The following is a 24,598-nucleotide window of genomic DNA, read 5'->3' on the forward strand; positions in this document are numbered from 1 at the left end:
GCAGGCGGACTCTAAACCACTGCGCCACCAGGGAAGCCCCAGCCATTACTTTCTTAATGGCCAACTACCCAAAAAGGCTCAGTTAAGTGATCTCAACTAGCAATCTAATCAATTAAAATTGATAAGTGAAATACTTTTAACCTTCGTTTCAGCAGGCCATTCCTAGCGGGAGGAGGGAGGGAATATGAATTCCCAGCATAAAATTTAATTCCATTTCAGGGATGCAAATATTCTTGCTGCCTTGATGGAGTGGCCCCCTTTAAAGCACACTGTTTCTCTCTCTTTCCTTGAATCCAATCAGAGAAAGATGGGTTTATGGGTCTCTCCAGCCAATTCCATCAATTTAAACCTTTACAGAAACCCCTGTGACCATTTCTCAAGGGGGAAAAGGGCCAAAGAAGATGGGCATAGAGCACAGAGGGGACGTAGCTTCCTTGTTCTTCTGAGAGAGAAGGAAAAAAGAGCAGAAACCAAGAGGAGGCAAGAAAAAGGAGTCGGACAATCAGGTAAAACCCATAATACTCATTTACCGAGAACCTTCTGTGTGTCAGGCAGCGTGCCCTGCTCTTCACAGGCACCACCGCATTTGATTATTGGGTAATACTCCGGTCTCCTGAGCATATGCGAGGCACTATGCTCGGTCATATTCTATTTCATATTACAGTTCACTCAAGTCTCAAAACAGCCCCGTAATGTAAGGAAGATCATCCTGATTTTACAGGTGAGGAAACAGAAGCTGTGGTGGTTTCAATCATTTGCTCGAGGGAATACAGAGCAGGGCAGGGGTACCTGGCTCAAAAGTCAGCCCTCGATGGTCTATATCATAATCGCTGGTCACACAACTGAATGAGTTTTGTTAAAACTCATTCAGTTGTACACTAAAACTTGGTGAATTTTATTGGATGTAAACTATATTTCAATAACGCTGATTTAAAACAAGGGCCCTCTCATCACTGTACACTACAGAGTGGCCATCTGCTGCTCCTGCCTCTCCAGCTCCCATCTCTTCTTTGTGATTTTCCTTTGAGGGCCCCCTCCTTCCTCATCCCCAGGTGATGGGGTTCAAAAGGAACAGGTCCCACCTCCCAGCACCACAGCTGAGCATGTGACCTTGGCCTAGCCAACTTCTAAAAAGTTATAGGGAAAGAGAAGCTCTGTTTTTGTCAGCGCTGCTTAGCCAGTTCAGCAGATCTTGGCCATCTTGTCACTACTTGGTGAGAGCCCTCTGGAGGATGAAGCCAGAACAAAGGAAAGCAGAGCTGAGAGATGGAGGGTGGCAACTTCCTGATGACACTGCTTGAGTCCCTAGATCTAGCCATGCCTGAAGGCAGAACTACTTCTGGTTTGACAGTGGTTATCAGCGAATTCCCCTTTCTTTTTCCTTAGGCTAGTCTAAGTTGGGTTTTCTATCTCTTATAACCAAAGAGTCCTAAAATATCATAATGTCTTTAAGAAACAAAAAACTATCTTGCCCGTCAGTGTGCACGTGCCCCACAGCAAACAGAGGAAAAAGAGAGTTATATGAATATGAGAAGGGTTACGGGAACATGACCAGGCTTTATACCCACTGTCTCCTTTAAATCTCAGCCTCACACTGCAGGGTAGAGCACTGAGGCACTGCATGGTTAAATAAGAAGCCCAGGCTTGCAGGCTAAGCACATGGTTCTCTGGCTTCCAAAGCCATCATCTTTACCTAAATGCTGGTGATTTGCATTTTTGAAAGTTTTCTTTGTTTTAGCAGCAGAATCCTTTAGAATCCTCATTAAAATCATACAGACAACCTTTAATACACAAAACCAATCAGACTGGTGCTGCTATGACTATAAGGAGGGTAGGGACCCTGGAGCTGTGCCCACCCCCGCTTAAGACCCCAATCACTGTGCACAGATCTTTCAGCAAAACCCCCACACAGCGCCCACTGGTCTCCAGAAAGCAGGGCCCACAGACTGACTTCAAGGTGCCCAGAATCTAGGGCCCTTTCTTCGAAAGTTTCGTGTGACAAGCACACTCTGTTAGCTCATGGTCACAAATCAATCCCAGTACAACATGCAGGTCGCACATGACCCTCCGAGCGACGCGTGAGCCAGCCTGGTGGTGCCCCCCCCACCCCCGCCGTGACTTGGGGTGACCAACTCACTCAGATCAAGGACGTCATCCGTTTTGATCAGGTCTTCCTCCCGCGTCAGCGGCAGCTGGGTCTCGGGCTGCCCTCGCAGTTGCAGTGACAGGGAACGGAGCATGAAGAACACCCGGATGGCCTGGACCAACAGTTCGGAGAGCAGAGAAGATGGAGACTGAAGTCGTTTTGGTGAGATGCTCCAAGTGGAGAAATCACACAGTGACTCTCGATTTACAACAAGCAAAACGAAGCCCCCCTCTCCCAGTATCACGGTTCTGGTGCTTTCAGAGCCAAGATAAAAAACAATCGAGGATGCACCCTGTTTTCAATTATCCACAGGTTCAGGTTTGGGCCACTTCACCTCACTGAGCACCTGTCACTTGCCAAGACCTTTCCTCTAGTGTCATGTGACCTTCATGGCACCCCTGCTCAGCAGGCAGCCCCACTTCGCAGATGAGGCACTGAGACCCAAGGAGGCCAAGTGACCTGCCCCCTGCTCACATCTACGGAGGGCAAGAACCAGGCCTCTTCCAACTAAACCAGCACGGAATTTGGAAATCCAAATCATGAGTGTTTCAAGGACCTACCTACTGGATGTGGGGGTGAGGGAGACAGAAGGTGAGATGCTGGTGGGGTTCAGGGATGGCCAGACCCGGCAGCCCTTCACCCAGGAGCCTTGGCCCCTTGGCCTTACAACAGGGGCTGTGCCACTGACAGGGCAGAGGATCTGCCACCTGGCAAGTGTGCAGTGATGTCAGTGCCCCGAGAGCCCCTCAGACTTCCCCAGCCAGCTTTCTGGGGACAGAGGTGGCCCCCATCAGCACAGGGATTCCTGGCCCATCGAGGAGTCTTGGCAGACTCCAGGGTAAGCAGGCATTTCCAGAGAGCAGAAACAAAGCAGAATCCCAGGCCTTGGAAGCCAGACAAGTTTGTGCAGAAAGCAGCCTTCACCCTGGGGTTAGCCTGCTCTGGAGGTACCCTCCGCTTGAGTCCTAGATTGGGGCTGACTTGCCCACCAACAAGAGGCCAGGAGGGGGAGGGGCAGCCACAGGGGAGGTGGCCTCTGGGCCACTTTCCCTGACTCGTAGCTGGTGGGCCTGCCCGAGGCAAACGGCTCCTGTGTCAGACATACAGGTCCGCATTGGACTCTCAGCTCCACCACGCTGGGCAAGGCCCCTGACCCCCACGAGCTTCCATTCCCTCCTGCGTGAAATGGGGGCGGGAGTCTCTACCGCACGGGGCTGCTGGGAGATTCTGAGATGACCCTGGCGGGGCAGCAGCCAGCACGGGGTCCGTAAAGGGGCAGCCACCCCTTACTCCCGCCACTCAACATCTGGGCACAGGGAGGCGACGGGGACAAACCACTGTCACCACTGGTGAGCCATGCAGCTGCTTTTGGGTCCTCTTGTTTCCAAGTTCTGAGGCTGTAGGCCTGGGTCACTGAGACGGGAGGCTGCCCTTTATAAGACAAGGTGCCTCCCAACGCAAGAGGCGGGGGGACAGATGACTGCTCGCAAAGAGCCAGGCTCGCACTGGCTCCCGATGACCCAGACAACCAGGGTGCCCGTGGGCACCTCTAAACCCTAATCCTGCCTTGGCCCAGAACTGGCAGGAGACCTTGGGCCAATTACTTAATTTCCTAATGCAGAAAACTGGAAGAACAGTCCTATCTCCTGGACCTATTGTGAGGTCAGGTATCCCCTGTCAACCAGAAGCGCTAGAGAAAAGATAAGCTTTTATATGATAATGATGGTGGTGGTGGTGGCATTGATTAGATTGTTTTTAATGTTTTAAAGTGCAGTCTTCATAAAGACATCTGTAATAATCAGAAGAAAAAGAGTTGTAGTTTCACTATAAACCCAGCAACACAGGTTTTCTATATTAAGCACCAATTGCGTGCCAGGCACCATAGGCACCTTATTGCAATGTAAAGATTTTAAGCAGGAAGGAATGGAGCTGAGAGGGGCAGGGTGATCAAGTTCACACTTGAGAGAAGTGAGGTGGGGACTGAAACCAGGAATGTTTGATACTTGTGTCACTTAGGCATATACACAAGGGAATTCAAACCCAGCCCAAGTGCAGAAAGCCCAAGATGTGGGTGGTCACTTAAACTACTTGGCTGTTTGAGCTCTCAAGTAAGGAGTCCTGACCTCAGAGATGAGGGGAAATAAAACAGAAAACGGAAATAAAACAGAAGAAGGGTTTTTCTGTGACAAAAACCCATTCCTCTCGGAGTTCTGAAGGCAAAGAAATCAAGCAGGACCAAAGCTGGGGGATGAAAAGGAGAAACGTGTGTGGCTTTCTACAGCCCGATCACTCTGAAAACCAGAAACCTTCCAACATTAAAGGAGCCTGGAATTTGGCTCCTAAGGTAGACCTTTTTGATAAAACATCTGCTTTTGCTCTTCAAGTAACAAAATGGAAGATATTTCCAGGAATACAAAATAATAACAATAATAAAATAATTAAAAATATAAAACAAAATAAACACCCCCAATAATACTTTTCCTGTGTCCTGCCCCAACTCCTAAGAGAAGGAAGAGCATGTGAGAAGCCCACACACATGAATGTGAGGGCATGTTCCCACAGGGCCAAGTACTCCACTTGGGCGAAAGCGGGGCTCCCATGGGCGTCTATGGGGTTTGGCAGGCATGGTGACCAGCCCCACAACTCCGAGAATCCACAAAAGAAAGGTGAGATACCAGGATAAGGGTCATCAGGTCATCCCACTGCCCTCTAAAACAATAACCGCTCCCTCTGTTTACCCATGGCCTGCCAGGTACAGGTGAGGGTTGTACTGTGTCACCTTGTTCGAGCCTTTTAACAACCCTGCACGGTTCCCATTTTATAGACAGGAAACCGAAGCCTAGAGACGTTAGGTAGCCTGCCCAAGGTGATTCAACTAATAACCAGACTCCAAAGTCTGTGTTCTTCCAACCACATGCCTTTGCCTTCATAAGACTGAAGGATTAGGGCCCAGGCTTTTATTGAGTGTTTTTCTTGACTTTGCTAAATAAATGTGCAAGTTTAAAAGTATTACTGAAAAGGAAAAAGGCATCCTTATTCTTTGAGATGCTATCATAGAACGATACAAAGACTGATTCTGGAAGAAGAGATTAGATTTGGAAAGGCGTGACGGCTGACCAAGCTCAAATATAAAGAAGAGACTTTTCCGGTTTGCTTCCATGCAGCTGGGAGTAAGCCCTGGCAAGGAGAGCCCCATGAGTGGGGTGGGGGATGGCTTCCGAGTCAGACAGAGCTTGGTTCATACTGGAGTCAGGCGAGTCACGTGGATCCCCCGAGCCTGGGCTGGAGCTCTGCAAATGGAGTGTCCACCACCCCGATCACAGGGTGGGAGACAGTGGAGGGGACACCTTGAGCCCTGGAGCAACGCTTGGTCCGAGCCCTCTCTCCCGCTGCCCTTGCCGGGTGCACAAGCTGATGAGTTCAGGCGACAGTCACTCAAGTTAGGAGCCCACCGAGGCCGTGGAAGTCAGTCATTCTTAAAAGAGTGCTGAAGCAGTTGAAAGTGGGCACAGCCCTTTGGGAAAGCAATTTGGCAACATGTAGCGTCACACAACAAAATATTCATACCCTTTGAACCAGAAATTCCACTTCTGGGAACTTATCCTAAAGAAATAAGCCAAAAGAAAGGAAACACTGTATTTGTGAAGCTGCTCATTACAGTTTAGTTGAAAATAATGTAATACTGGGAGCAACCAAAATGTCCACCAGCAGGAAAATGCCTGAGTAAATTATGGCAAAAGTCACCAGATGAACGTTTTATGCAGCAGTAAGAAATTAGGCTTATTAAAACTGTATCACAGTATGAAAAACTTCTTGCTCTACAATGGAGAGAGAAAAGCAGCAAGGATGAATGCAAGTCCATGGGTCCATACCCACGCAACCATGAAAAGATGTGTTTGCAAACAAAAATGGGAGAAGACACACAAAATGTACTGTTTGTTTAGGGTGATGAAATCACAGGAAATTCTTTCCCCCTACCTTTGAAACTTCATGAGATGTTATTGTATTTTCTTTAATGTGTAATATACATCCAAAGAGTAAAAGAAAAATAGCCTATTTCCTCAATCTCAATAGCGATAAACACAAAAACTGTTTGTGGTTTTACGAGGGAACAGGGACACAGAACGTTCGGAGGGACAAATAAAACTTCATGCAAGTATCTTTATTTCATGATGGCTTCCATGGTTACTCCATAAAGATGGCTACCTAGTGTAAAAGAGATAGCTAGTGGGAAGCAGCTGCATAGCACAGGGAGATCAGCTCGGTGCTTTGTGACCACCTAGAGGGGTGGGATAGGGAGGGTGGGAGGGAGGCGCAAGAGGGAGGAGATATGGTGATATATGTATATGTATAGCTGATTCACTTTGTTATACAGAAAAAACTAACACACCATTGCAAAGCAAATATACTCCAATAAAGATGTTAAAAAAAAAAAAAAAAGATGGCTAGTGGCTTAAATTCAGTTTTGGGTATTTACCAGAAAGTCCTCTCCCTAACTCTCTTTTCTCTAGCATTAAGCTTCAGTAGGTTTAGATCATTAAAAGACTCTGTTTCTTTCCCACTCAAGATGCTAGAATGCTCTACCACTCTTCAGGCACCTCACAGCTGCTCTCTCCCATTTACTCTGGGCAAGACCTGACAGGCAGGATACATGAGGAACCTGAGGCTCAGGGAGGTTAAGTAACTTGCTCAAGGTCACACAGCTAAAGTTGGGATTGAACCTTGGTTGGTCTGTGAGCCTGTGTTCTTTCTTAACTGCTTCTCTCAACTGCCCTTCCATGTGGGGTGGGTCCAGCTCAAGTCCAAGGTTCTGCATGCATGTCCTCATCAGATGCCAGTAGTTCCTGTGACCTCATTTCAACATGAATCTCCCTTCTTAGCTGGGATGGCTCAGTGGCACTCTTGCTATTTTGGTCTTATTTTGTATTATTTGTTTTCTCTCTATTCTTGCATCTAGCACAGTGCCTAGAAAATGCTTGATAAATATGTCGAATGATAGGATAAATGGTGTAACTTGCAAAAGGCAAGAGGGAAAACATGACTTTATTGCCAGATGTCTCTCCGCGGTCTGCAAGGCTCTGACCCTCCTCTCCTAACCCCTTCCCTCACTCCGCTCCAGTCACCCTGCTCCCTGGACATGCCTTACTCTTCTGCATCTCGCAGCCTTTGCACTTACTGCTCCCTCTGTCTGGAAAGTGCCTCCTTTACATCTTTGCCTGGCTGGCTCCTTCTCACTCTCTAGGTCTCTGCTCAGATGTCACCTTGGCCGAGCAGCTTCCCCTGATCACTCTCTCCAAAGCGGTGTCCCCTCTTTCCTTCATAGCCCTCACTGCAGCCTGGTATCACACTTGTTCATAAACTTTGCCTCCCTCCATGCGATGAGAGGCCCCGAGTAGGGCCGCATGCCCTACTCACTCCTGCACCCTCAGGAGTCCAGCGGCTCTTTGACGAACGTACGAAGGAATGATTTACCAGTAAGGGTGGTTTGAACTACTTTGACAAGTCCTTAAGGAAAATAAAGGGTGGGATTTCTGAAAAGGGTCAGCCTCCTAAAAGTTAGAAAAGCCTATACTCGGCAGAAGGAAAAAAGAAAGGGAAGGAAAACCTTTGAATCCAACAGGACGAAATGGAATGTTCTCTGGATACAAGCAAAGAACATGAAACAAACCACATAAGCCCTCAATTGCTTGCTAAACCATACACTTCCTTTAGCTCAAATTCAAAGCACACTGCTGTGTTCTGATGCTTGAAATGGGCCGAGGAGCTAAGCTTCTGGAGGATTCCAGACAGCTGCCTTGCATCAGGAACTGGACTGGGGCGAAGGGTCAAAATTCCCCTTCAGAAATGGATCCTGGAAGTCACAAACGGAAGCTTCTCTCAGGTGGATGGCTCTGCTTTGAGATGGCCAGCCCCCTTTTATCTCATCCTGCCACCTTCTCCCTGGCTCTATACCCACGGATGCTGGGACTTGAGAGTTGCTTTTATAAACTCACCGGACACAAGCGACCCCAGGGAAGCCCAGACGTCCCAGGGGCTCTGCCTGTGCATCAGTTAGCAGCCCATCTGGGGCAAGGGAGGCGTGCAGCACAGTCCTGGGAACTTGAACTAAGAGAGATGTGAGGGCAAGGGAGGAAGAACCCCAGCCTCAGGCACCTACTGGCCTTTGTGTTTTTGCCTTACTGCTGAGTCCTCCTGAGGACGCTGGCAGGGCAGGCACTGCTGCTTTCTGGGTGAGGAGACAGTGGCTCAGAAGGGAGCAGGAACCCCAAAGCCCAAGCAACCTTCCCTCTGCCATACGCCTCACCCCTAAATTTCTCCTGTGGATCAAAATCGTTTGCCCCAAGCCAGCAGGACATGATGCCAGGAACCAGCCAACAAGGCCAAGGTCCTCGCTGGGCTCCAAGGCCTCTGGGAACTGCCTCCTTCAGCTCCTCCCAGCCCCATCACTTCCCACGTAGCCTCCCTCACGGTGGGCTCCGGCCACAGTCCCCTCTTTGTCGGAGGTGCTGGAATGTGCCACGTCTTTCTGGGCCTTTGCCTCCCCCAGCTGCCCAGCCCTTCCCCACAGTCTTGGCTCAAGGACCAGCCCTCTGTGCTGCTCCACCTCCTTCCCCGGGTAGGATTAGGGACCTGACCCCATGTTCCTTTAGAAACGGCCTTGGCCCATGGAATGGCACTGCCTCTTCCCACCTCGCCCTCTAGACTCTGATTCCTTGAGGAGTGGGGCTAATAAACACAATGAAGGCGGCAGCGGCAGGCAGCGGGTCAGAATGGCCACGCTGCCTAGGTTGAATTCTGGCTCTGCTACTTATTAGCTGGGGGACCTTGAGCAAATCACTTGACCTCTTCGTGCCTCAGTTTATCCCTCTACAAGATGGGGATAATACTAGCGCCAACCTTCTAGAGTGGTTGTAGAATTACGTGAGGAAATTCATATAAAGAACTGATATGAATGATCTGCTTTATCACACAGGCTATGAGCTCATGTGACTGTTAAGGAAACCTGACGGACTGTGGACTGAAAAGAAGGCAGGATGCAACCCAGAGCAGCAGCTCTCAACGTTCACAATCTTCTGGACCTTCTGGCTCAGGGTCCAAGGAGGACCTGGGGACGGGGTCCTCTCTGGCCTGGGGATACAACAGCTTGACTGGGTGTGTTGCCATTACCCTGCTTGGGAGCATCTCCTAGGCCAACCAAAGGTTAAGGGTGAGCGTGTCCACTCCATGAAGGAGTGCAGACATGACATGCATTTGTCAGAACCAATCCCCCCGTAAAGGCCGATGCCAAGGATGCCCAGTGCAAACACTGCCGCCCGCAAACAATCACGTGCCCGGCCATGGGGCCCACAGCCCTGGCTGGGAGCACAAGGAAGGAAGGTGTCACTGGCCCGGAGAGAGGGTGGGTCCTGCGGTGAGGGCTGTGGGTTTGGTCAGACAGCAGGGAATGTGGATTGACTGCAGACACAGGTCCAACTTCCTCTGTGACCCACCCCCACCCGGCCAGGCATCTGAGGCAAAATCACCAGCAGGAAGGCCATGGAATCCTCTTGCTTTAGGCAGATCCAGCAAGTTAATCCCGCTCCTCAAAATCTAAAGGTTAAAACACTTCTGCCACTCTGGTTACACTTGGATTAACTCAGAGGAAGATGCGGCCTGATAACGGGAGCCGAGTGCAATGAATTCCTCTAATTTATCCACTAACCGCCACATCTCCAGGGAACGATTTTCTAGGAAAAGGTTATGGTGCTTTCTAAGAAAGAAACTGATCTTACCAGGGAGATAAAATACCCTGAACAGCCCTGGGAGATTGCTTCAGAAAAAAAGTGCTGATAACGGAAGCACACACTGCAGCTGGGTTCTGAGAACTAATCTCTTCACACACCTCTCCTGCAGGCCAGCGAGAATCACAATTGCATTTGCGTGTGCCTCGTCCCCAAGATCCCTCAGATACCTTAACACCACCATCTCTGGGGGACCCGGCCTCACGGGGCTGCTTTCATAGCAGCCTCACCTGCACTATGTCGACTGCTCACCCCCCATGCTCCTTCGCAGAAGCCTGGCCCCGCTTCCTCTTTCAGAGCTCTGGGGTTGGGGCCAGCTCCGCGCCAGCGAAGGCAGCCTGCCTGCCACCAACACCGACATCCGGCATCTGTGGCCAGATACGATGGAATTTCAATCTCTGCTTTAACAAAGGGCAGCGCGCCTGGGGAAGTTAGGCCTGGTGGCGGGGTGCGAGGGAGGAGCTCTGGCTCTCCCGAAGGCGTGTTGGAAGGCAGGTCTGGATGTGGTCGGGAACCCTCCGCCCCCCACTCCGGAGGTGCTCCTGGAGGGCAGCAGCCCAGGAGAGGCTGAGTAGAGCGCCCACTCACCCGCCGGGTCTTCTCCACGTCACCACACGGCAGCCGCTTCACAAAGTCAATGCCCGTCAGCGGCGTGCCCGTGGGGGGCAGCAGGATGGAGGCGTCCATCATGAGATATTCCACATTCATGGGCTTCATCTAGAAGACAGACATCGAAGGGAAGCTCACTGAAGGGAGGAAGGCGCTGGGGCAGGTGACACTGGCCTCTCACCTCCATCGGCACATATTAAAGAGCACATCAACTGAGATTCAGACTGAGTGAAGCCTCGAGGCAGCCAGATGTGAGAGATGTGCCTTGTTGTTTTTGAAGTTGCAGATGTCCCCTCATCTGCAGTGACAGCTCAGACACTCTGGAGAAGCTGCCTCCCTGCTGTGGAAAGCTCTTCTTTCTCACCCTCTTGTTCCCCTCGCCGCAGCAGGGAGAGGGGCCTCAGTAAGGAGGCCAGCCCTTTACGGTGGTCCCTTTAGGGTGGTCTGCCCTGTGTGCGGAAGCCTGACTGCTGCCCGCCTCCTTCGCTGGCACTTCCAATACGATGACAGCAGATGTAGCGACGTGGCCCCCGTTGAAGGGGACCTGACTGCGGGCCAGGCAGAGAACTAGCGGCTTTGCGCGTAGGCCCTGTCCAAGCCTCCCAACAACCCCAGCAGGGAGGCTGCCGAACTTACCGAGAAAACGGAGGCTTGGGGAAGCCGAAGAATGGATGTGGGCGCACTCAGCCGGCTGGCGGCAGAACCATGACACGGACCCAGGCCTGCCCTTCTCCAGACCCACTATGATTTCCACAACACAACCCGCATTTCCCCTTCCTTCCTTGTCCCCCTGGCTTCTTACCTGGGGTAACAGAACCAAGTCACTTATTAAGCACCTACTTCTCGCCAGGCCCCTGCAGGGCTCACCTCCTACTGGGCGGGTGCTGGGGCTGTCCCATACTACAGAGGGGATCACTGAGCTCGGAGGGAGGGCGCGTGCCCACAGCCACTGGGCCAGAGGGGCAGAGCTGTCTGCCTCCTTCCACACCGCCTCCAGGAAGCCTTCTCCGATTACCAAGACACATGCTAACATCACCTCCCCTCCTGGAACTTTGTTGCGTCAGTACTGACCCCTTAATTGCACGTGTTGTTGGACACTGACACTTCATTTACCTGGCATCATAAAGGAATGACATTTCACAAAGGTAAATATTCTGTAGAATTAATTTTACTCCTTTAAGCATCATGAGCTTTTTCTGGTCTCTTTTAGAAAGTGGGCTTCAATCATATCACACTTTTTTCCCTCCTGTAACATAAAGCTGACTAAACAAGGCAGAGCTGTGGAGAGGGTCCGGCCGTCCAGAGACCTGGTGAACAGGGAGCCCCTTCGCACGTGCTGCCTACCTTCTTATTTTGGACCCGTGAAGCCTTCCTCCAAAGGCCTGAGGTCTACCGTCGCTATTCCTTTACGCCAGAGTGGGGGTGGCAGAGCCCTGTCTCCGGGGCACCTGGGGTTCCAGCCTTCCCGCAGGGCCTTCCCGGCCTGCCTTCGGCTCCCTCGCAGCTCCCTCCTCTCCACCCCTCCGCTCCCAACCACCTCCGACAAGCCCCCTCGAGGACTCCTGCCCATTATGCCTCTGCATGAAGCAAGAGGTGACAGGAGAAACAGTGAAGGGTCAGAAGTGAAGGCCTGGCTTTGGCAGCACCCGAGAGGCTGTGCCAACTTCGCTGAGCTTAGTGCTGATTTCCTTAAGTCTGAGCTAACAACTCAGATAGGGGTGCTGGGTATATGCCAGCTGTTCCTTCCCTAGAGTTCCAGGCTTTGTGCAAAACATGCAATAAATGTGTCACTGAGACAAACAAACAAAACCCAGGAAGCTCCCTAGGGCAGGAGGGAGGGGAACCGAATATCCGTGGTGCTGAACCTCTATAGGAGGCAGCCCTTAGGTATTTCACAACCAGCCTGGAAAGCTGTGTGGTCTGGGCCCCATTTTACAGATGGAAAAATCCAGGCTCAGAAGTAAGCAACCCGCTCAGGGTTCCAGTTAGTAAGTAGCAAAAGCAGAAACTGTGCAGGGGTTTAGGAGCCCAAGCTTTACTGTGTTGTCAAGTGACACACGAGCCTTACGTTTCCAAACAAGAAGCCAAACTTCTGGAGAATTACATTGTGGAAGGGGACGTCACGGGCATAACATAAGGCGGCAGCTGACCACTGACTCCACTCCACTCCAATTCATGGTCCAAAGAGTAGAAGACTGAGACACTCTTTGGGGGGGTCGAGGGGATAATGGGGTGTGGGCATCAAAGGTGCGAGGCGCACACGGGCGGCTCACATAGCACCGAGAGGAGGCCTGGTCACTGCTGGGGCACTTCTGGAGGTGAATTATACCAATTTACACTTTTCCCTTGAAAAGGTTCCGCGAGGCCTCAGATGTGCTGTGAGTGAGGATGTGGTGAGGGCCCAGCCAGCCAGACGCCCGGAGATGGGCCGGGGAGCCACGCAGCACACGCTGTCTTTTTCTTTTTGACATTTTAAACCCCTGGGTTTATTGTAAAGTTCCCGAATCACTTCACTCTTTTGTCCGTGAAAAGGGCGATTTATCATCTAGTTACTGAGTGTCAACTAAGGGGCAGGTGCTGGGGATCCAGAGGCGAATGAACAAAACAGAGCAACCTGCAATCTTCTGCAAGACAGGGGAGACCCCGGGCTGGCACTGCAGGTTCGAGGGAAAGCCAGGTGCGGGAACATTCTGGTGGCACAGAGAAGAAGGAGGCAGCACAATATGCAGAGCAGGGCAGGGCACTGGGAGGTGACGGCTCTGCTCCTCGATGCCTGGGCACATGTGGGCGCCTCCCTCAAGCTCCCTGACTCTTATTTCCTTATCGGCAAAAGCAGGATAATGATAGCAGTGACTCCCATCAGGCTGACATGGGGATTAAGAGATTTCACATGTACGACATGCTGCACACACCTGACGCGGACTCACCTGACACGGACTAAGTCCTCAATCAAATACTATTCATATCAAAGTGAATCTTTCTGAACCACCTTATGACTCAGCCCAACTTAGGGGGAGTGAATGTCATCTGAAGTTTCACTGGTGGGGATCAAAAGGCACTGTTTTCAATGCACTTCCCCACCAGTCTCTGTCATTCGGATGGAAAGCTCCGAATGAGACGAGTTCTCCCCTGGTTCGGCAGGACAAGCTTTGCATACCCACAAGCGCGTCTGGCCCCTCACTCACCGTCATGCTCCTGTACTCATCTTCAAACATGTCCAAAAAGATTTCTTCTCCCTAAAAAGAAAGGAAGGAAAGAGAAGATTATGCACATTTTTTCCCCATAAACAACAAAGTATTATAAACTCCAGTTTGAGGTTTTTGGTACCATCTGTTTCTTATTAGCGAGTTCTGGTAAATCACCAGGAAGTGAAATACACACGTGAATAAGAATACACACACCCAAAAGAAAGCCCAAATATCAAATGGAACCTCAACGCTTTTCTCCTTTTTTTCAAGCATGTGTAGTTAGATTTCTAGTGTCAAGGCAGTTAAGTAAAAACAACAAAAATAACTTCATATATAATTAAAATATAAAAAGGGTTAACGTTTCAAGTATTTAAGGCCATCTGCTTGCTGAGAATGGTTGGAGAAAATAAGAATCTCAGTTAAGTTGTCATGTTAAAGCTATGAGGCTCCACACCTCTGAAAGGAAGAGTATGATTAAATATGCTTAACTCTAAAATTATACGGCTTGTTCCATTTGTTTTTGAGGTGCGCCTTTGGGGTTTTGGAGTTCCTGCAGCCCAGATGACTCTGCCCCGGAGGTCCCTCCCAGAACAGGGTGGCGGGGAGGAATTGGCTGTGAGACACATAGACCAGGGGCCAATCTCAGCCGTACCTCTTGGAGCCTCTCTTTGTTTCACTGCAAGACTGGGATGAGAGCCCACGTCTGTGCAATAGGAAGACAAAATGAGTTGATGCACACAAGTCATTATGACCACCCTGGATAGGCCTGCAACGGGGGAGGGCAGGGGAGACTTGGCTGAGCGTGTCAGGGCTGCTAGACCTGGCCTGTCTCCTAAGCGCCCTCCCCGCCCCCCCACCCCACACACAGTTGGGGGTGGGAAAAGCAATAGGTCCTCTATATGTTTTTCCAGTGATCAGAACCACAGGTAAACTTGGAAGTTCTTGTGTGGTGTGAGAACCATGCAATAACCACAGAAATAGCAACCCTTGAGAATATCCATAAGCTCGTGAGATACTGTACTTAGGGTGCAAACCTTTTAGGATACAAGAGAGAAAAATCTGGGTTGGGAGAAGGGAGCTGCAATTCAAATACAGTTCTCCTTTTGTCAGTGAGAAAGAAAAATCCTCTGGGAAGATGCCTACCTATATGTCTTCCTGTTTTTGCAATCCAGAAGCTTTTTGGGGGCCAGGGTGGGGGTGGGGGGCAGGGGAATAAACTAAGAGCAGTTATACCGGAAAGAGCTTCAAAGATGCCTCTGCCGAGGACTCGTATCCTCACTTCAAGGCCAAGTGTGGTTTGGGCCGGTCTAAGGGGAGACTGGGATTTCTGCCCCGGTGCGTGGGGCCCACAGTGGTACCACCCACGTCTGGGCATGTCCGCCGTACTGCAGCTGCGTGGCGTCATCTGATCGCGGCAAGGTACACTTCCAGATTACATGACCTGGTTTTATCTCAACGAACACTGACAATGATGGGCGGTGGCTTAAAAAGCTTCTCACAAAGAAAAAGATTCCCGTTCATATGTGTATCTAGCTCACAGCTAAACTGCTGTGAGTACAAACAATGAATAACAGCGCAAGTGAATGAGAAAAGGGTGGGGCCCACGCCTTTCCTCCTCCAGGGAGGATCTCTTCATCAGCCAGAGTACAAGGGGAAACCACCACTCACTGGATCTGGAGAGATCTGATGTGGAGGCCAAAGAGTCAGAAACTAAGACTGCTTGGCATATGGATTAATCCACTGTTGCTGACAAATGATGAGCCTTGCCTAAGGCTATATTATGCCTTAAGAAAAGAGGTAAACAAAACCATCACAATGCAGTATCTTAAAACGAATCATCTGGAAACTGAAGACAGATCTACAAGTTTTCCAAATACTGAAAGTTATGGTGGTCCTTTACCAGCTCTCACTACATTCATGATAAATGTTTAGAGCCTGTATGTGCACACAGGCACACTTCATTTTATTGCACTTTGCTTTACTGCTTCACAGATACTGAATGTTTTTTACAAATTGAAAGTCCATGGCAACCCTGTGTTGTCAGATGATAGTTAGCATGTTTTAGCAGTAAAGTATTTTTAATTAAGGTATGTACTCTTTTTTTAGACACCATGCTATCACACACTTAGCAGACCACAGTACAACGTAAGCATAACTTTGATTAGCGCTGGGAAACCAAAATGTTTGCGTGACTCTCTTTATTGTGATATTTGCTCTATTGTGGTGATCTGGAACCAAACCCACAGGATCTCTGAGGTCTGCCTGTACATGTATATAAATAATACACATGCATATAATTTATAAACTCATATGTAATTCAGTAATTTTATATGTATAAGCATATGTAATTCATGAACACATAAGTTCATATGTATTATTTAGTCATATGACTATCTGTATATAATTCATCATTTACATGTAAATCCATCAATGAACAAATTCATATATAATTGATAAATAAACAGTCCCATACTAGGGGTGAGTCCTCAAAAGTTGTTCTGATACAAGAGCATGGACAGAAAAGTGCAGAGACCACTGCTCCGGAGAGGATGAAATTGAACATTTTTACTCAGGACCCATAGGGTGTAACAAATAACTGAAGACACTACAGTCTGGTTTATACGACACACACACACACACTGCTGTACCCCTGAGTTCCGGCAGTTTACCTTATAGAAATGCCGCACCAGGTGGACACTTTCTTCTCGGGCTCCCTGTTAAAAGAGAGGGAGGGTGTGAGGGGGCAGGTCTCATGGAGGCGAGTGAGTTGGGTAAATCACAAATTCTAAAGTCTGAGTCTATATAAGACAGACGCTGGGCTAATTATCTTAATCTATAAAGTGGTTCTTCGTAAGGGGGTGGGGGAGAAGGAGCTCAAAATAAAAATCGGCAAAGGACAGACGATTCAATGTGATGACATGGAAAGCTGCTGATACACAGTTACATGAGAGAAACGAGTTCTACAACATGGCCTTGATAACTCTGTTTTTATAAAAAGAAAAATTCACTTGTAAACGTGTGTGTGAGTGTATGTGGTATCTGGAAAGACACACACCGAAGTGTCAACTATCATTACCTTTTACCTCTCTGTAGTTTCTAAACTTTCTAAAATAAACATGGAAAATAAGAGGGAAGACAATGAAAGCTATTTAAAACAATGAATGAACATAGTAGCACGATAAACCATGAATAAATAAATGTGTATCTGTACACGTATAAAACTTTCATAATATAAAAAGAAAAAAATCCCGGAGACAAATTCAGAGCCAAATACAAGAGAACTACTAAAACTCACTAGTAAGTGGGCTTCTCGGGCCCATCTCAGTGGAAGGGTAGGTCTGCGGGAGCAAGTGGGCAGAGGGGGCGGCAGGGGTCTGGGGCCCAGCTTCCTCGCAGTGGTGCCACGGACCGGGCTGCGGTCTGGATGCAGCAGCTTCCCTCGACCTCCTCCTGCCCTCCCCCGGGGCACGGGTGCAGGAGGAAGGGGGCCTCACCTCCAGGCAGGCCAGGTGTACGTCCTTTATGACACAGCCCGTGCTGGTCACGACTTGCTGCTTTAGGAGCAGGCAGCTCAGCTCCAGCGTCGCCAACCGGATCTTGCCATCTGCGGAGCACACTGGGGTCAGCCGCGCGTACCCCGGGCTGCATGCCCTCACAGGCAGTCTCTTGCCTTCCCGACTTGGAGGTCAGCTGACAGGTCCCCCGACATCCAGTGGGGGTACAGAGGGAGCCCCCATGTGCCAACCTCCTTCCCAATCAATTACAATTGAATGTTCTCATCAAAATCGCCTGTACCAAATGCTACCCAAAGTCCCCTTATGGGGGGAGAGGAGGCAGGAAAAATGGGTAACTACTTATTATTGAAGGCCTAGAAAGTGGCCATCTGCGGTCACTTTGCTTGTCCAGCATTCCTTCCCTTTCTTCAGGGACAAGCACCCCCAGTTTCCCTTGGAGATCCACTAGCCCTGCTCTCGGTCATGTGATTTGGGTGGAGCTGGTCCTGCTTCCCCTGTCCCAGGGGTGGGCACATCCCCCAGGCTGGTCAGGGCCATCCAGCCCCCTGGTCACAGTGACTGGGTAGGGGGCGAGCAAGGGAGCCAGTCACAGTCAGTAAGGCTCAGTTCCACAACTTACTGGAACCACCGGGCTCAAGACCCTCTCCTCGTGCTGGGCTGCATATAGTCCGCAGTGGTCACCTCACCAGCGTGTTCTACAAACTGAGCCCTGAGTCCTCCCTTCCACCAGGCTGCCCAGCGTCTCTGCTACAGCAAGTCTAGAGCCCGACAGAGACAGGTGGCGGGAGCTGCAGGCAGTCATCTGGCCAAGGCAGAAGGCCACAGAGCCCAAAGACAGGCTTGAAAACATTGTTTGAGCCCCGGATTCAGCTGTGCCTCAAGCCAGCGCCCAGCAGACTTGAGGTCATGCAAGCCAACAGTCTTGTTTGTTTGTTTGTATTGTCTCAGCGAGTCTCAGTTGGGTTTCTGTCAACTGCAACCAAGTTCTGACTAACACAACCTGCTGTCCTGCTGTGAGCCAGGCATGGTCTGGGTGCTTTAGAGACGCTCCCTCAAGGAGTCTCTCTAAAACCCCACTGCAATGGGTTCTCTAAAGGCTGAGGTTTAGAAAAGTGAAGTGGCTTGTCCCAAGTCTCACCCTGGGCTGTGGTGGACTCCAGGTGCGCTGAATGCCAAAACCCACATCTGGCATCGTCCCTAGAAAGCACCCGTGACCGCTGACTGAAGGGCATTCTGCTCTTAGCAAACTCCCCCTGAGTCTTTAATCTCATTTCTGGGGAGAGGCCTCCACGTGGAAGGAGGGGCCAGGAGAGGGGGTAGTTTCTAGGCCACATCTCGGAGGTCTTGGAAACAACAGGGACCAGGATGGACCACTGGGGAAAAACTCAAGGCAGACACACCGCTGCACACCTCCCTGGCTGGCCTTTAACGCTGCGCGCACGCGTGCGTGCGTGCGTGTGTGTGTGTGTGTGTGTGTGTGTGTGTGTGTATGTTAGGGCAGTGGTGGGGGTAGGGCAGCAAACAGGTGAGAAGAGGGAATCTGTTTGCCCAAAAATGAACTGGTTACATACGAGCAAAACCAGGCCTTCCTAAGCACGACACAACCCCAGGGGCCACCCGGGCAGAGGCTAGTTAGTCTCAGCTCGGCCGTTCTCCCCGTCCCAGCCCCACCACCACTTCTGCACCGCGGCCCAGGCCCAGCAGTGCCCCCCCTCCCCCTGCCCTCCTGCAAGCTCAGGAGTTCTCCGGAGCACAGTCTCACTCCCGCCTGCCCCTCCACAGAGCTGCGCTGTGGGCCAGGTCAGAAATGCCCCTCCTGCTGCCTCCAGGCAAGCGGATGGTGATTTTCCACCAAGACTCTTCTTCCTTTGCAAGTTCCTGCCAAGTTGCTGACTATTCCTCCTGCTGGTCCATCTCTCCAGGGGAACAGAGGGAGCAGCAAACTCCTGAGGCCTCATCGAAGCTTCCAGATTGTCCCTCTGAGCTGCCCCAACCTCTTCTCTTCAGAAATACACCGTCCTCAGGGGGCCTGCCGATCCTCCCCACCGTGGACGCTCCTCCCCAGCACCCAGGCCATGCTCCACCTTCCCCATCACTGAGGCCCGTCCAGTTACACAGCTCCTGCCAACCGGTCTGGGGCCACCATCCTCAGGAACGTGCTCCGCCTCCCCCAACTAGACCTCCCGTGGAAACTGACTCCACCGAGCGCCCCTTGGTCCTGAACCACCCACATCTTTCTTGCCACCCAGGACACCTTCCTCCTGGCCCTCCCCCTCCCACGTGGGGCCTGGCCCAGGCTCTGGAGCTGGCTCCCCCTCTATATCACCTTCAGAGATCGGTAGTGGCCCAGAGCTCAGTCCTAGACACGCCTCTCTCCTCTCCTGTGACTTTAAAAACCATCTGTGAGGGCTTCCCTGGTGGCGCAGTGGTTGAGAGTCTGCCTGCCGATGCAGGGGACACGAGTTCGTACCCCGGTCCGGGAAGATCCCACATGCCAAGGAGCGACTAGGCCCGTGAGCCATGGCCACTGAGCCTGCGCATCCGGAGCCTGTGCTCCTCAACGTGAGAGGCCACAACAGTGAGAGGCCCGCATACCGCAAAAACAAACAAACAAACAAAAAAAAACATCTGCGAGCCCCACAGTGTTAGTTCTGGCCCTGACCCCACACTGAGGTCTAGACTCCACAGACCCCCAGCCGTGGCTCCGGGAGTACAGGACCCACGTCTGTCCCCTACTTCCTATACCCTCGTCCCTCGCATACAGAGGCTGGCATGCAGGAGGCACTCAATAAACATTTGTTGAGTTTACTGATACCCTTTAGGCCCTGGGCCCTGTTCTCCAAGCCCCTGCACTCACTCCGCAGCAGTCACACTGTGCTTCTGGCCACCTCCCCCCTTGACTCTGAGGTCCTCATCTGCAGTCCCAACCCTGGACGCCTGCCCTTCTCCTGAGCCTGACTGGGGCCACCCCCTGGACTGCTCCTGATCACTCAGCCCAGCGGTTCTCTCTCCACCAGGCTGCATCTCCGTCCGGCCCTTCCCCGCGCACTCACTCACGCCCCGATGGCCTCTCTCCCTGCCTTGCAATTAGGGTTTCTCAGCCTCGGCATCATTGACATTTGGGGCCAGATAATCCTTTGCTGTGGGGGCCTGTCCTGTGCACTGTAGGATGTTTAGCAGCATCCCGGCCTCTGCTTACCAGATGCCAGTAGCAACCCCTCCCCAAGTTGTGACCACCAAAAATGTCCCAGGCAAAGCTGCCCCCAGCTGAGAACCACTGTGCTAGTTCATTCCACTTGCTCTTTCTAGCCCCTAATGTGGCTGCAGGTCGGTGCTGGCCAAGACCTCAGAACTAGGCTGACACGTGCCAGACACTGGGCACATCTCGTATTATCAACCTTCCCCCTCACTCATACTCTCAGCCTAGTTCATGCTCAAATGTGGCCTTGGGCCACCCCAAGAGGAGGGCTGCAGACACAGGCAAAACTGACCAAAGCAGGGTTGAGTATGGAAGGAGAAGAAAGAGAGGGTCTGGCACAAACACCATGGGGGAAGGAAAGAGGAGGAGACCTCGAGACGAAGACACAGCTGGATGGGAGGGGTCCGGGTGGCCCAGGACACGGGGGTATGTGGCAGGGGAATGGCTGAGGTCTGCCTGGATTCCCAGCAGGGCCAGATCTAGAAGCCAGGGCTCCTGGTGCCAGTGTGGGGCCTGGTCCCCGTAACTCTACCAACCCTGGGAACCGCCTGCACGCCCGGGCACCTGGCTGGGCTGCGTTGTTCATGATCCTGATGAGTCTTTCAGCCAGTAGGTGGTTGTAGGTCGTCTTCTCGGCCGCAGTGGGCACCGGCAGCTGGATCCGCTCGAGTTTCTCAGGATCCATGCCTGAAACGGAGGGAAGGGGCCGGCTGTAGGCACAGCTGCCATACCGAGTGTCCTCCGTGTCCTGAAAGGCCCCTTCGAGCGGGTCTTCCTCAACCTCGGCCGTCCACGGTCCGTCTTTGTGATTCCTGCCATGACCGGGTGCTGCCTGTACTATGACTCACCTCAGAGTTTTCTGTAACTGGAACTTAAGTAAATATATTAAAACATATCTTTTCTTTTCTTTTCTTTTCCTTTTGGCCACACCGCTCAGCTTGAGGGACCTTAGTTCCCGACCAGAGATTGAACCCAGGCCCTCGGCAGTGAAAGCGCCGAGTCCTAACCACTGGACCGCCAGGGAATTCCCTAAAACATACATTTTCTAACACTACTTGCAAACGGGAAATCAGCATGGCTGCAATACCAACAGCAACAAGGTTTTTACGTTTCAGCCAAAGACTGTTGACTGGCTACTCACTGTGGCCCGAGGCCTGCTCTGAATTAGAAAGGGCGATCGGCAGGTGCGTGAAAGGTGCTGAGGTTACACTAGCCCAACTGTGACATGCTCCTGGGCACAGTCAGAGGAGCGGGAAGCGGGTGGGAAAAGGAGAAACTCTGGCACTGTGGGGTTTGCTGCCGTTTCGGGGCTGGTCTGCGCACCCCCCGAGGGCACCCCCGTGTGAGACCCGTCCCACAATGGGGGAAACAGACCAGACAGAAAGGAACCTACAATTGTGCCCACCAATTGCATCTCCTGCTCTTAACACCAAACTGGAGAGCTGGGCCCCCGCGTGGGAAACACAGAGGCGGCAGTCCCATGCCGGGCTCACAGAAAGGCGCGAGAGCGGATCTATGGGGCTACGTTTAAGGGGCAGAGGAATCACTTTTCCTCCAGGGAAATCTAACAGCATTTCAATGACAAAGATGAGAAGGGGGTGGGGGTGGGGTGGGGGAGGGTGAGGGTGGGGTGGGGGGCTTGGGAAAGGAGAGAGGGCGCACTCAGAGTCTAAGTGAACCGAGCATCACTTTTCCTAAAGCAGGACCTGGGGGCTAGGGCGACAGGACGACCCCGCTGGGGTCACTTCGCCAGGCCAGGTGTGAGACGGGCAGTGCTCCAAATCCCTCTCCTCTCGCCAAGCCCGGCTCTGGAAAACTAGGCTTGCAGAAAAGCTCGCAGAAACAAACATTTCACTTGCTCCACGCCTGGGGAGCTGGAAGGATTGTTTGTGCCTGAAGCACGTCTTTTCCTGTTATTCTACAAAAGGGGGGTGGTGGCACTTCTGGGAACTCTTGAAATACGGCCCCTTGAGTACTAGATGATGCTTCATTTAGAACCCTGACAAAATACTGCAGGATAGCAGCGAGGAGCTGATTGTCTGGATTCTAAGTAACTCCCACACTCACACGTTGACGTAATAAAGCATAACAATATATCTTGCGCTACTGAATTCCTTCCAACTCCGAACCGGAGGCTAAGTCATGCCAAGGAGATGACACGGGTGGAGGCAGCCCGAGGGCTGGAGGTAAGCAGGTCCCCCTCTCACACCGCACCGATGTGGCTTCATCCAAAAATTTGATTGTGATGAAAATTTGATTTGTGGATTCTGTATCTCGTTTTGATGCTAAATGTCTAACTCTGAAGCATTCTGGTTTATTAAATGGCAAGAAGGACGTCAACTGAATCTTTCTACCATTTGCTTTTTTCCAGAAATGTCAACACCGTGTGAATCTCTCTCTACCCTTTCGTTCTTGGCCCTCTGGGAACTGTCAGCAGCAGTTTTGGGGAAAACAATGGCTCCCCGGCCTGCCCGGCACATCACCCACTTCCATGACCCCCAACCCGTCACCCCACTTCAAAGAAGACGGAGCCAGCTTTTGGCTCCCCCGGGGACGCAGCGGCAGCCGTGAGGGCCTGGGAGGCAGACTCGAGCAGCTCTTGAATTTCCATGGCGAGTTCCTTTTTTTTGTCTCTTGCCTATTATTGCCCTGACTCCCTTAGAATTTGTCAAAAATGAGGAAATCTGTGGCAAAATCTTCTCTCAACAGGAAGAAAAATCTGCCAAGGTTATCCTGACCTTCCTCGGCTGGTAGCTCCACCCTCCGTGAAGCAGGGGAACCAGGGGGACTGAAAAACCTCAAGACATCACAGGACCAGATTCCAATGCAACCTCTTCCTTTAGTGAGGAAATTAAGGCCCAGAGATGTTAAGTCACGTCCCCAAGGTCACAGACCACGTTAGAGGCACAGTTAGAACTAGGTTGATTCTGGAGATGGACAGGATCCAGCTGGGAAGGGGGTGGCACCCCCTGTGTGGTGAGCTGACCACAGCAACAGTTTGAGAGGGGCCTGCCCCCTGGTCTGACAAAAGCAACCGCCCGCCCCGCAAGGCCTCCTCGTGCCCTTGGGCTCGTTCTCTCCCAGGGTTCTTGCTGCACTGTGGCCGGGGTGGAAGGGGAAAGAGCCAGGTGCCAGGTGCTGGAAGAATTTTGTTTTGATACTTACCTCTTGGACTCTCAGCCTCCTTACATGTTCAATGGGAATAATTACAGAAACTGCCCGTCCCAGGGTTGCTGTCAGGACGCAGTAAGAAGCAGCACTCGGTCACGTTCAATAGTTACCTGTCGTTACCTTGCACTGATGGGAATTTTTACTTTGAACGTGGCTTAATGTAGTTCTATATCAGCTGTGTTATAAGAGGAAAGAAAGAATGAAAGAACAAAAGGACAGAAAGGAAAACAAGCTAACCAAAGCTAACGTCAAGCTATTCTAGAAGGCCCAAAGAAGGCATGCTGAACTGTCTGTGGGGAGTGCAGGGGACGAGCAGCTAGGTTGGATTCTGAAGGATGAGCTGCTCAGGGACGACCAGGACTTGCCAGGCCAAGGGGCAGGGCAGGGAGTATGGGAGAGCTCGGGGAGAGTGGGATCGGGGCTTTGGGTGGAAGTGATGAGGCAGAAGCTAGGGGAGGGACAGACATGGCTTGGATGCCAGGACCCCTGGAGGGCAGCTAGCAGGTGACATGATCTGGTTGTCATGGCCAACTCTAGAGCAGCCTTCATCCCCCTGGCCACTCAAGGTGACCTCCCTGCTTCCAGCACTTTCCCAAAACAGACTCCATGTTGCAATGCATCCTATGTGCAGTAGATTTTACCACCAGCCAAGGGGAGGCAGAGAGCAGGGTCCATTCCACACAACACACGGCAGAACTTTGTAAAGAACCCCTCTGGGCATCTCCGCTCTTTCCCCAAAGTTCCTGCTCGGCCAGGTGCCTCATTCCCTCCCCGTCTCTCTCTTTTTCCCACCACTGTCTCTAAGACATTCTTCTGGGTCCAAACAAAACAGTGGCTCACAGCTGTGAATGAACAAGGTCAGTGTGACAATATGACAATGATATGCATGTGAAAGGGAAACGGCACATGTGCAGGTGGACGGATGGACAGGCAGACAGACAGACACACACACACACACACACACACACACACACACACACACACACACA

General features: G+C 51.4%; 1 protein-coding gene across 8 annotated transcripts in view; it reads right to left on the minus strand.

Moving 5' to 3' along the window:
• The window catches only part of CLEC16A (C-type lectin domain containing 16A), a 210,307-nt gene that overhangs the window by 102,946 nt on the left and 82,763 nt on the right, over nucleotides 1–24,598 (minus strand). For all 8 annotated transcript variants that reach the window (XR_003435087.1, XM_027117401.1, XM_027117405.1 and 5 more), the window contains 6 exons: nucleotides 21,003–21,125; nucleotides 17,219–17,328; nucleotides 16,394–16,438; nucleotides 13,722–13,772; nucleotides 10,516–10,644; nucleotides 2,138–2,258 (listed from right to left, as the gene is read on the minus strand). Coding sequence is in view for 7 of the 8 variants with exons in the window: in XM_027117401.1 (XP_026973202.1) it covers nucleotides 2,138–2,258; nucleotides 10,516–10,644; nucleotides 13,722–13,772; nucleotides 16,394–16,438; nucleotides 17,219–17,328; nucleotides 21,003–21,125 (579 nt within the window). In the remaining variant the exon portion in view is untranslated. The remainder of the gene's footprint in view (nucleotides 1–2,137; nucleotides 2,259–10,515; nucleotides 10,645–13,721; nucleotides 13,773–16,393; nucleotides 16,439–17,218; nucleotides 17,329–21,002; nucleotides 21,126–24,598) is intronic.

Source organism: Aethalodelphis obliquidens, unplaced genomic scaffold (assembly GCF_003676395.1).
Source record: "Aethalodelphis obliquidens isolate GAN/ISIS:26980383/991018 unplaced genomic scaffold, ASM367639v1 scaffold18, whole genome shotgun sequence".
Lineage (NCBI taxonomy): Eukaryota > Metazoa > Chordata > Mammalia > Artiodactyla > Delphinidae > Aethalodelphis > Aethalodelphis obliquidens.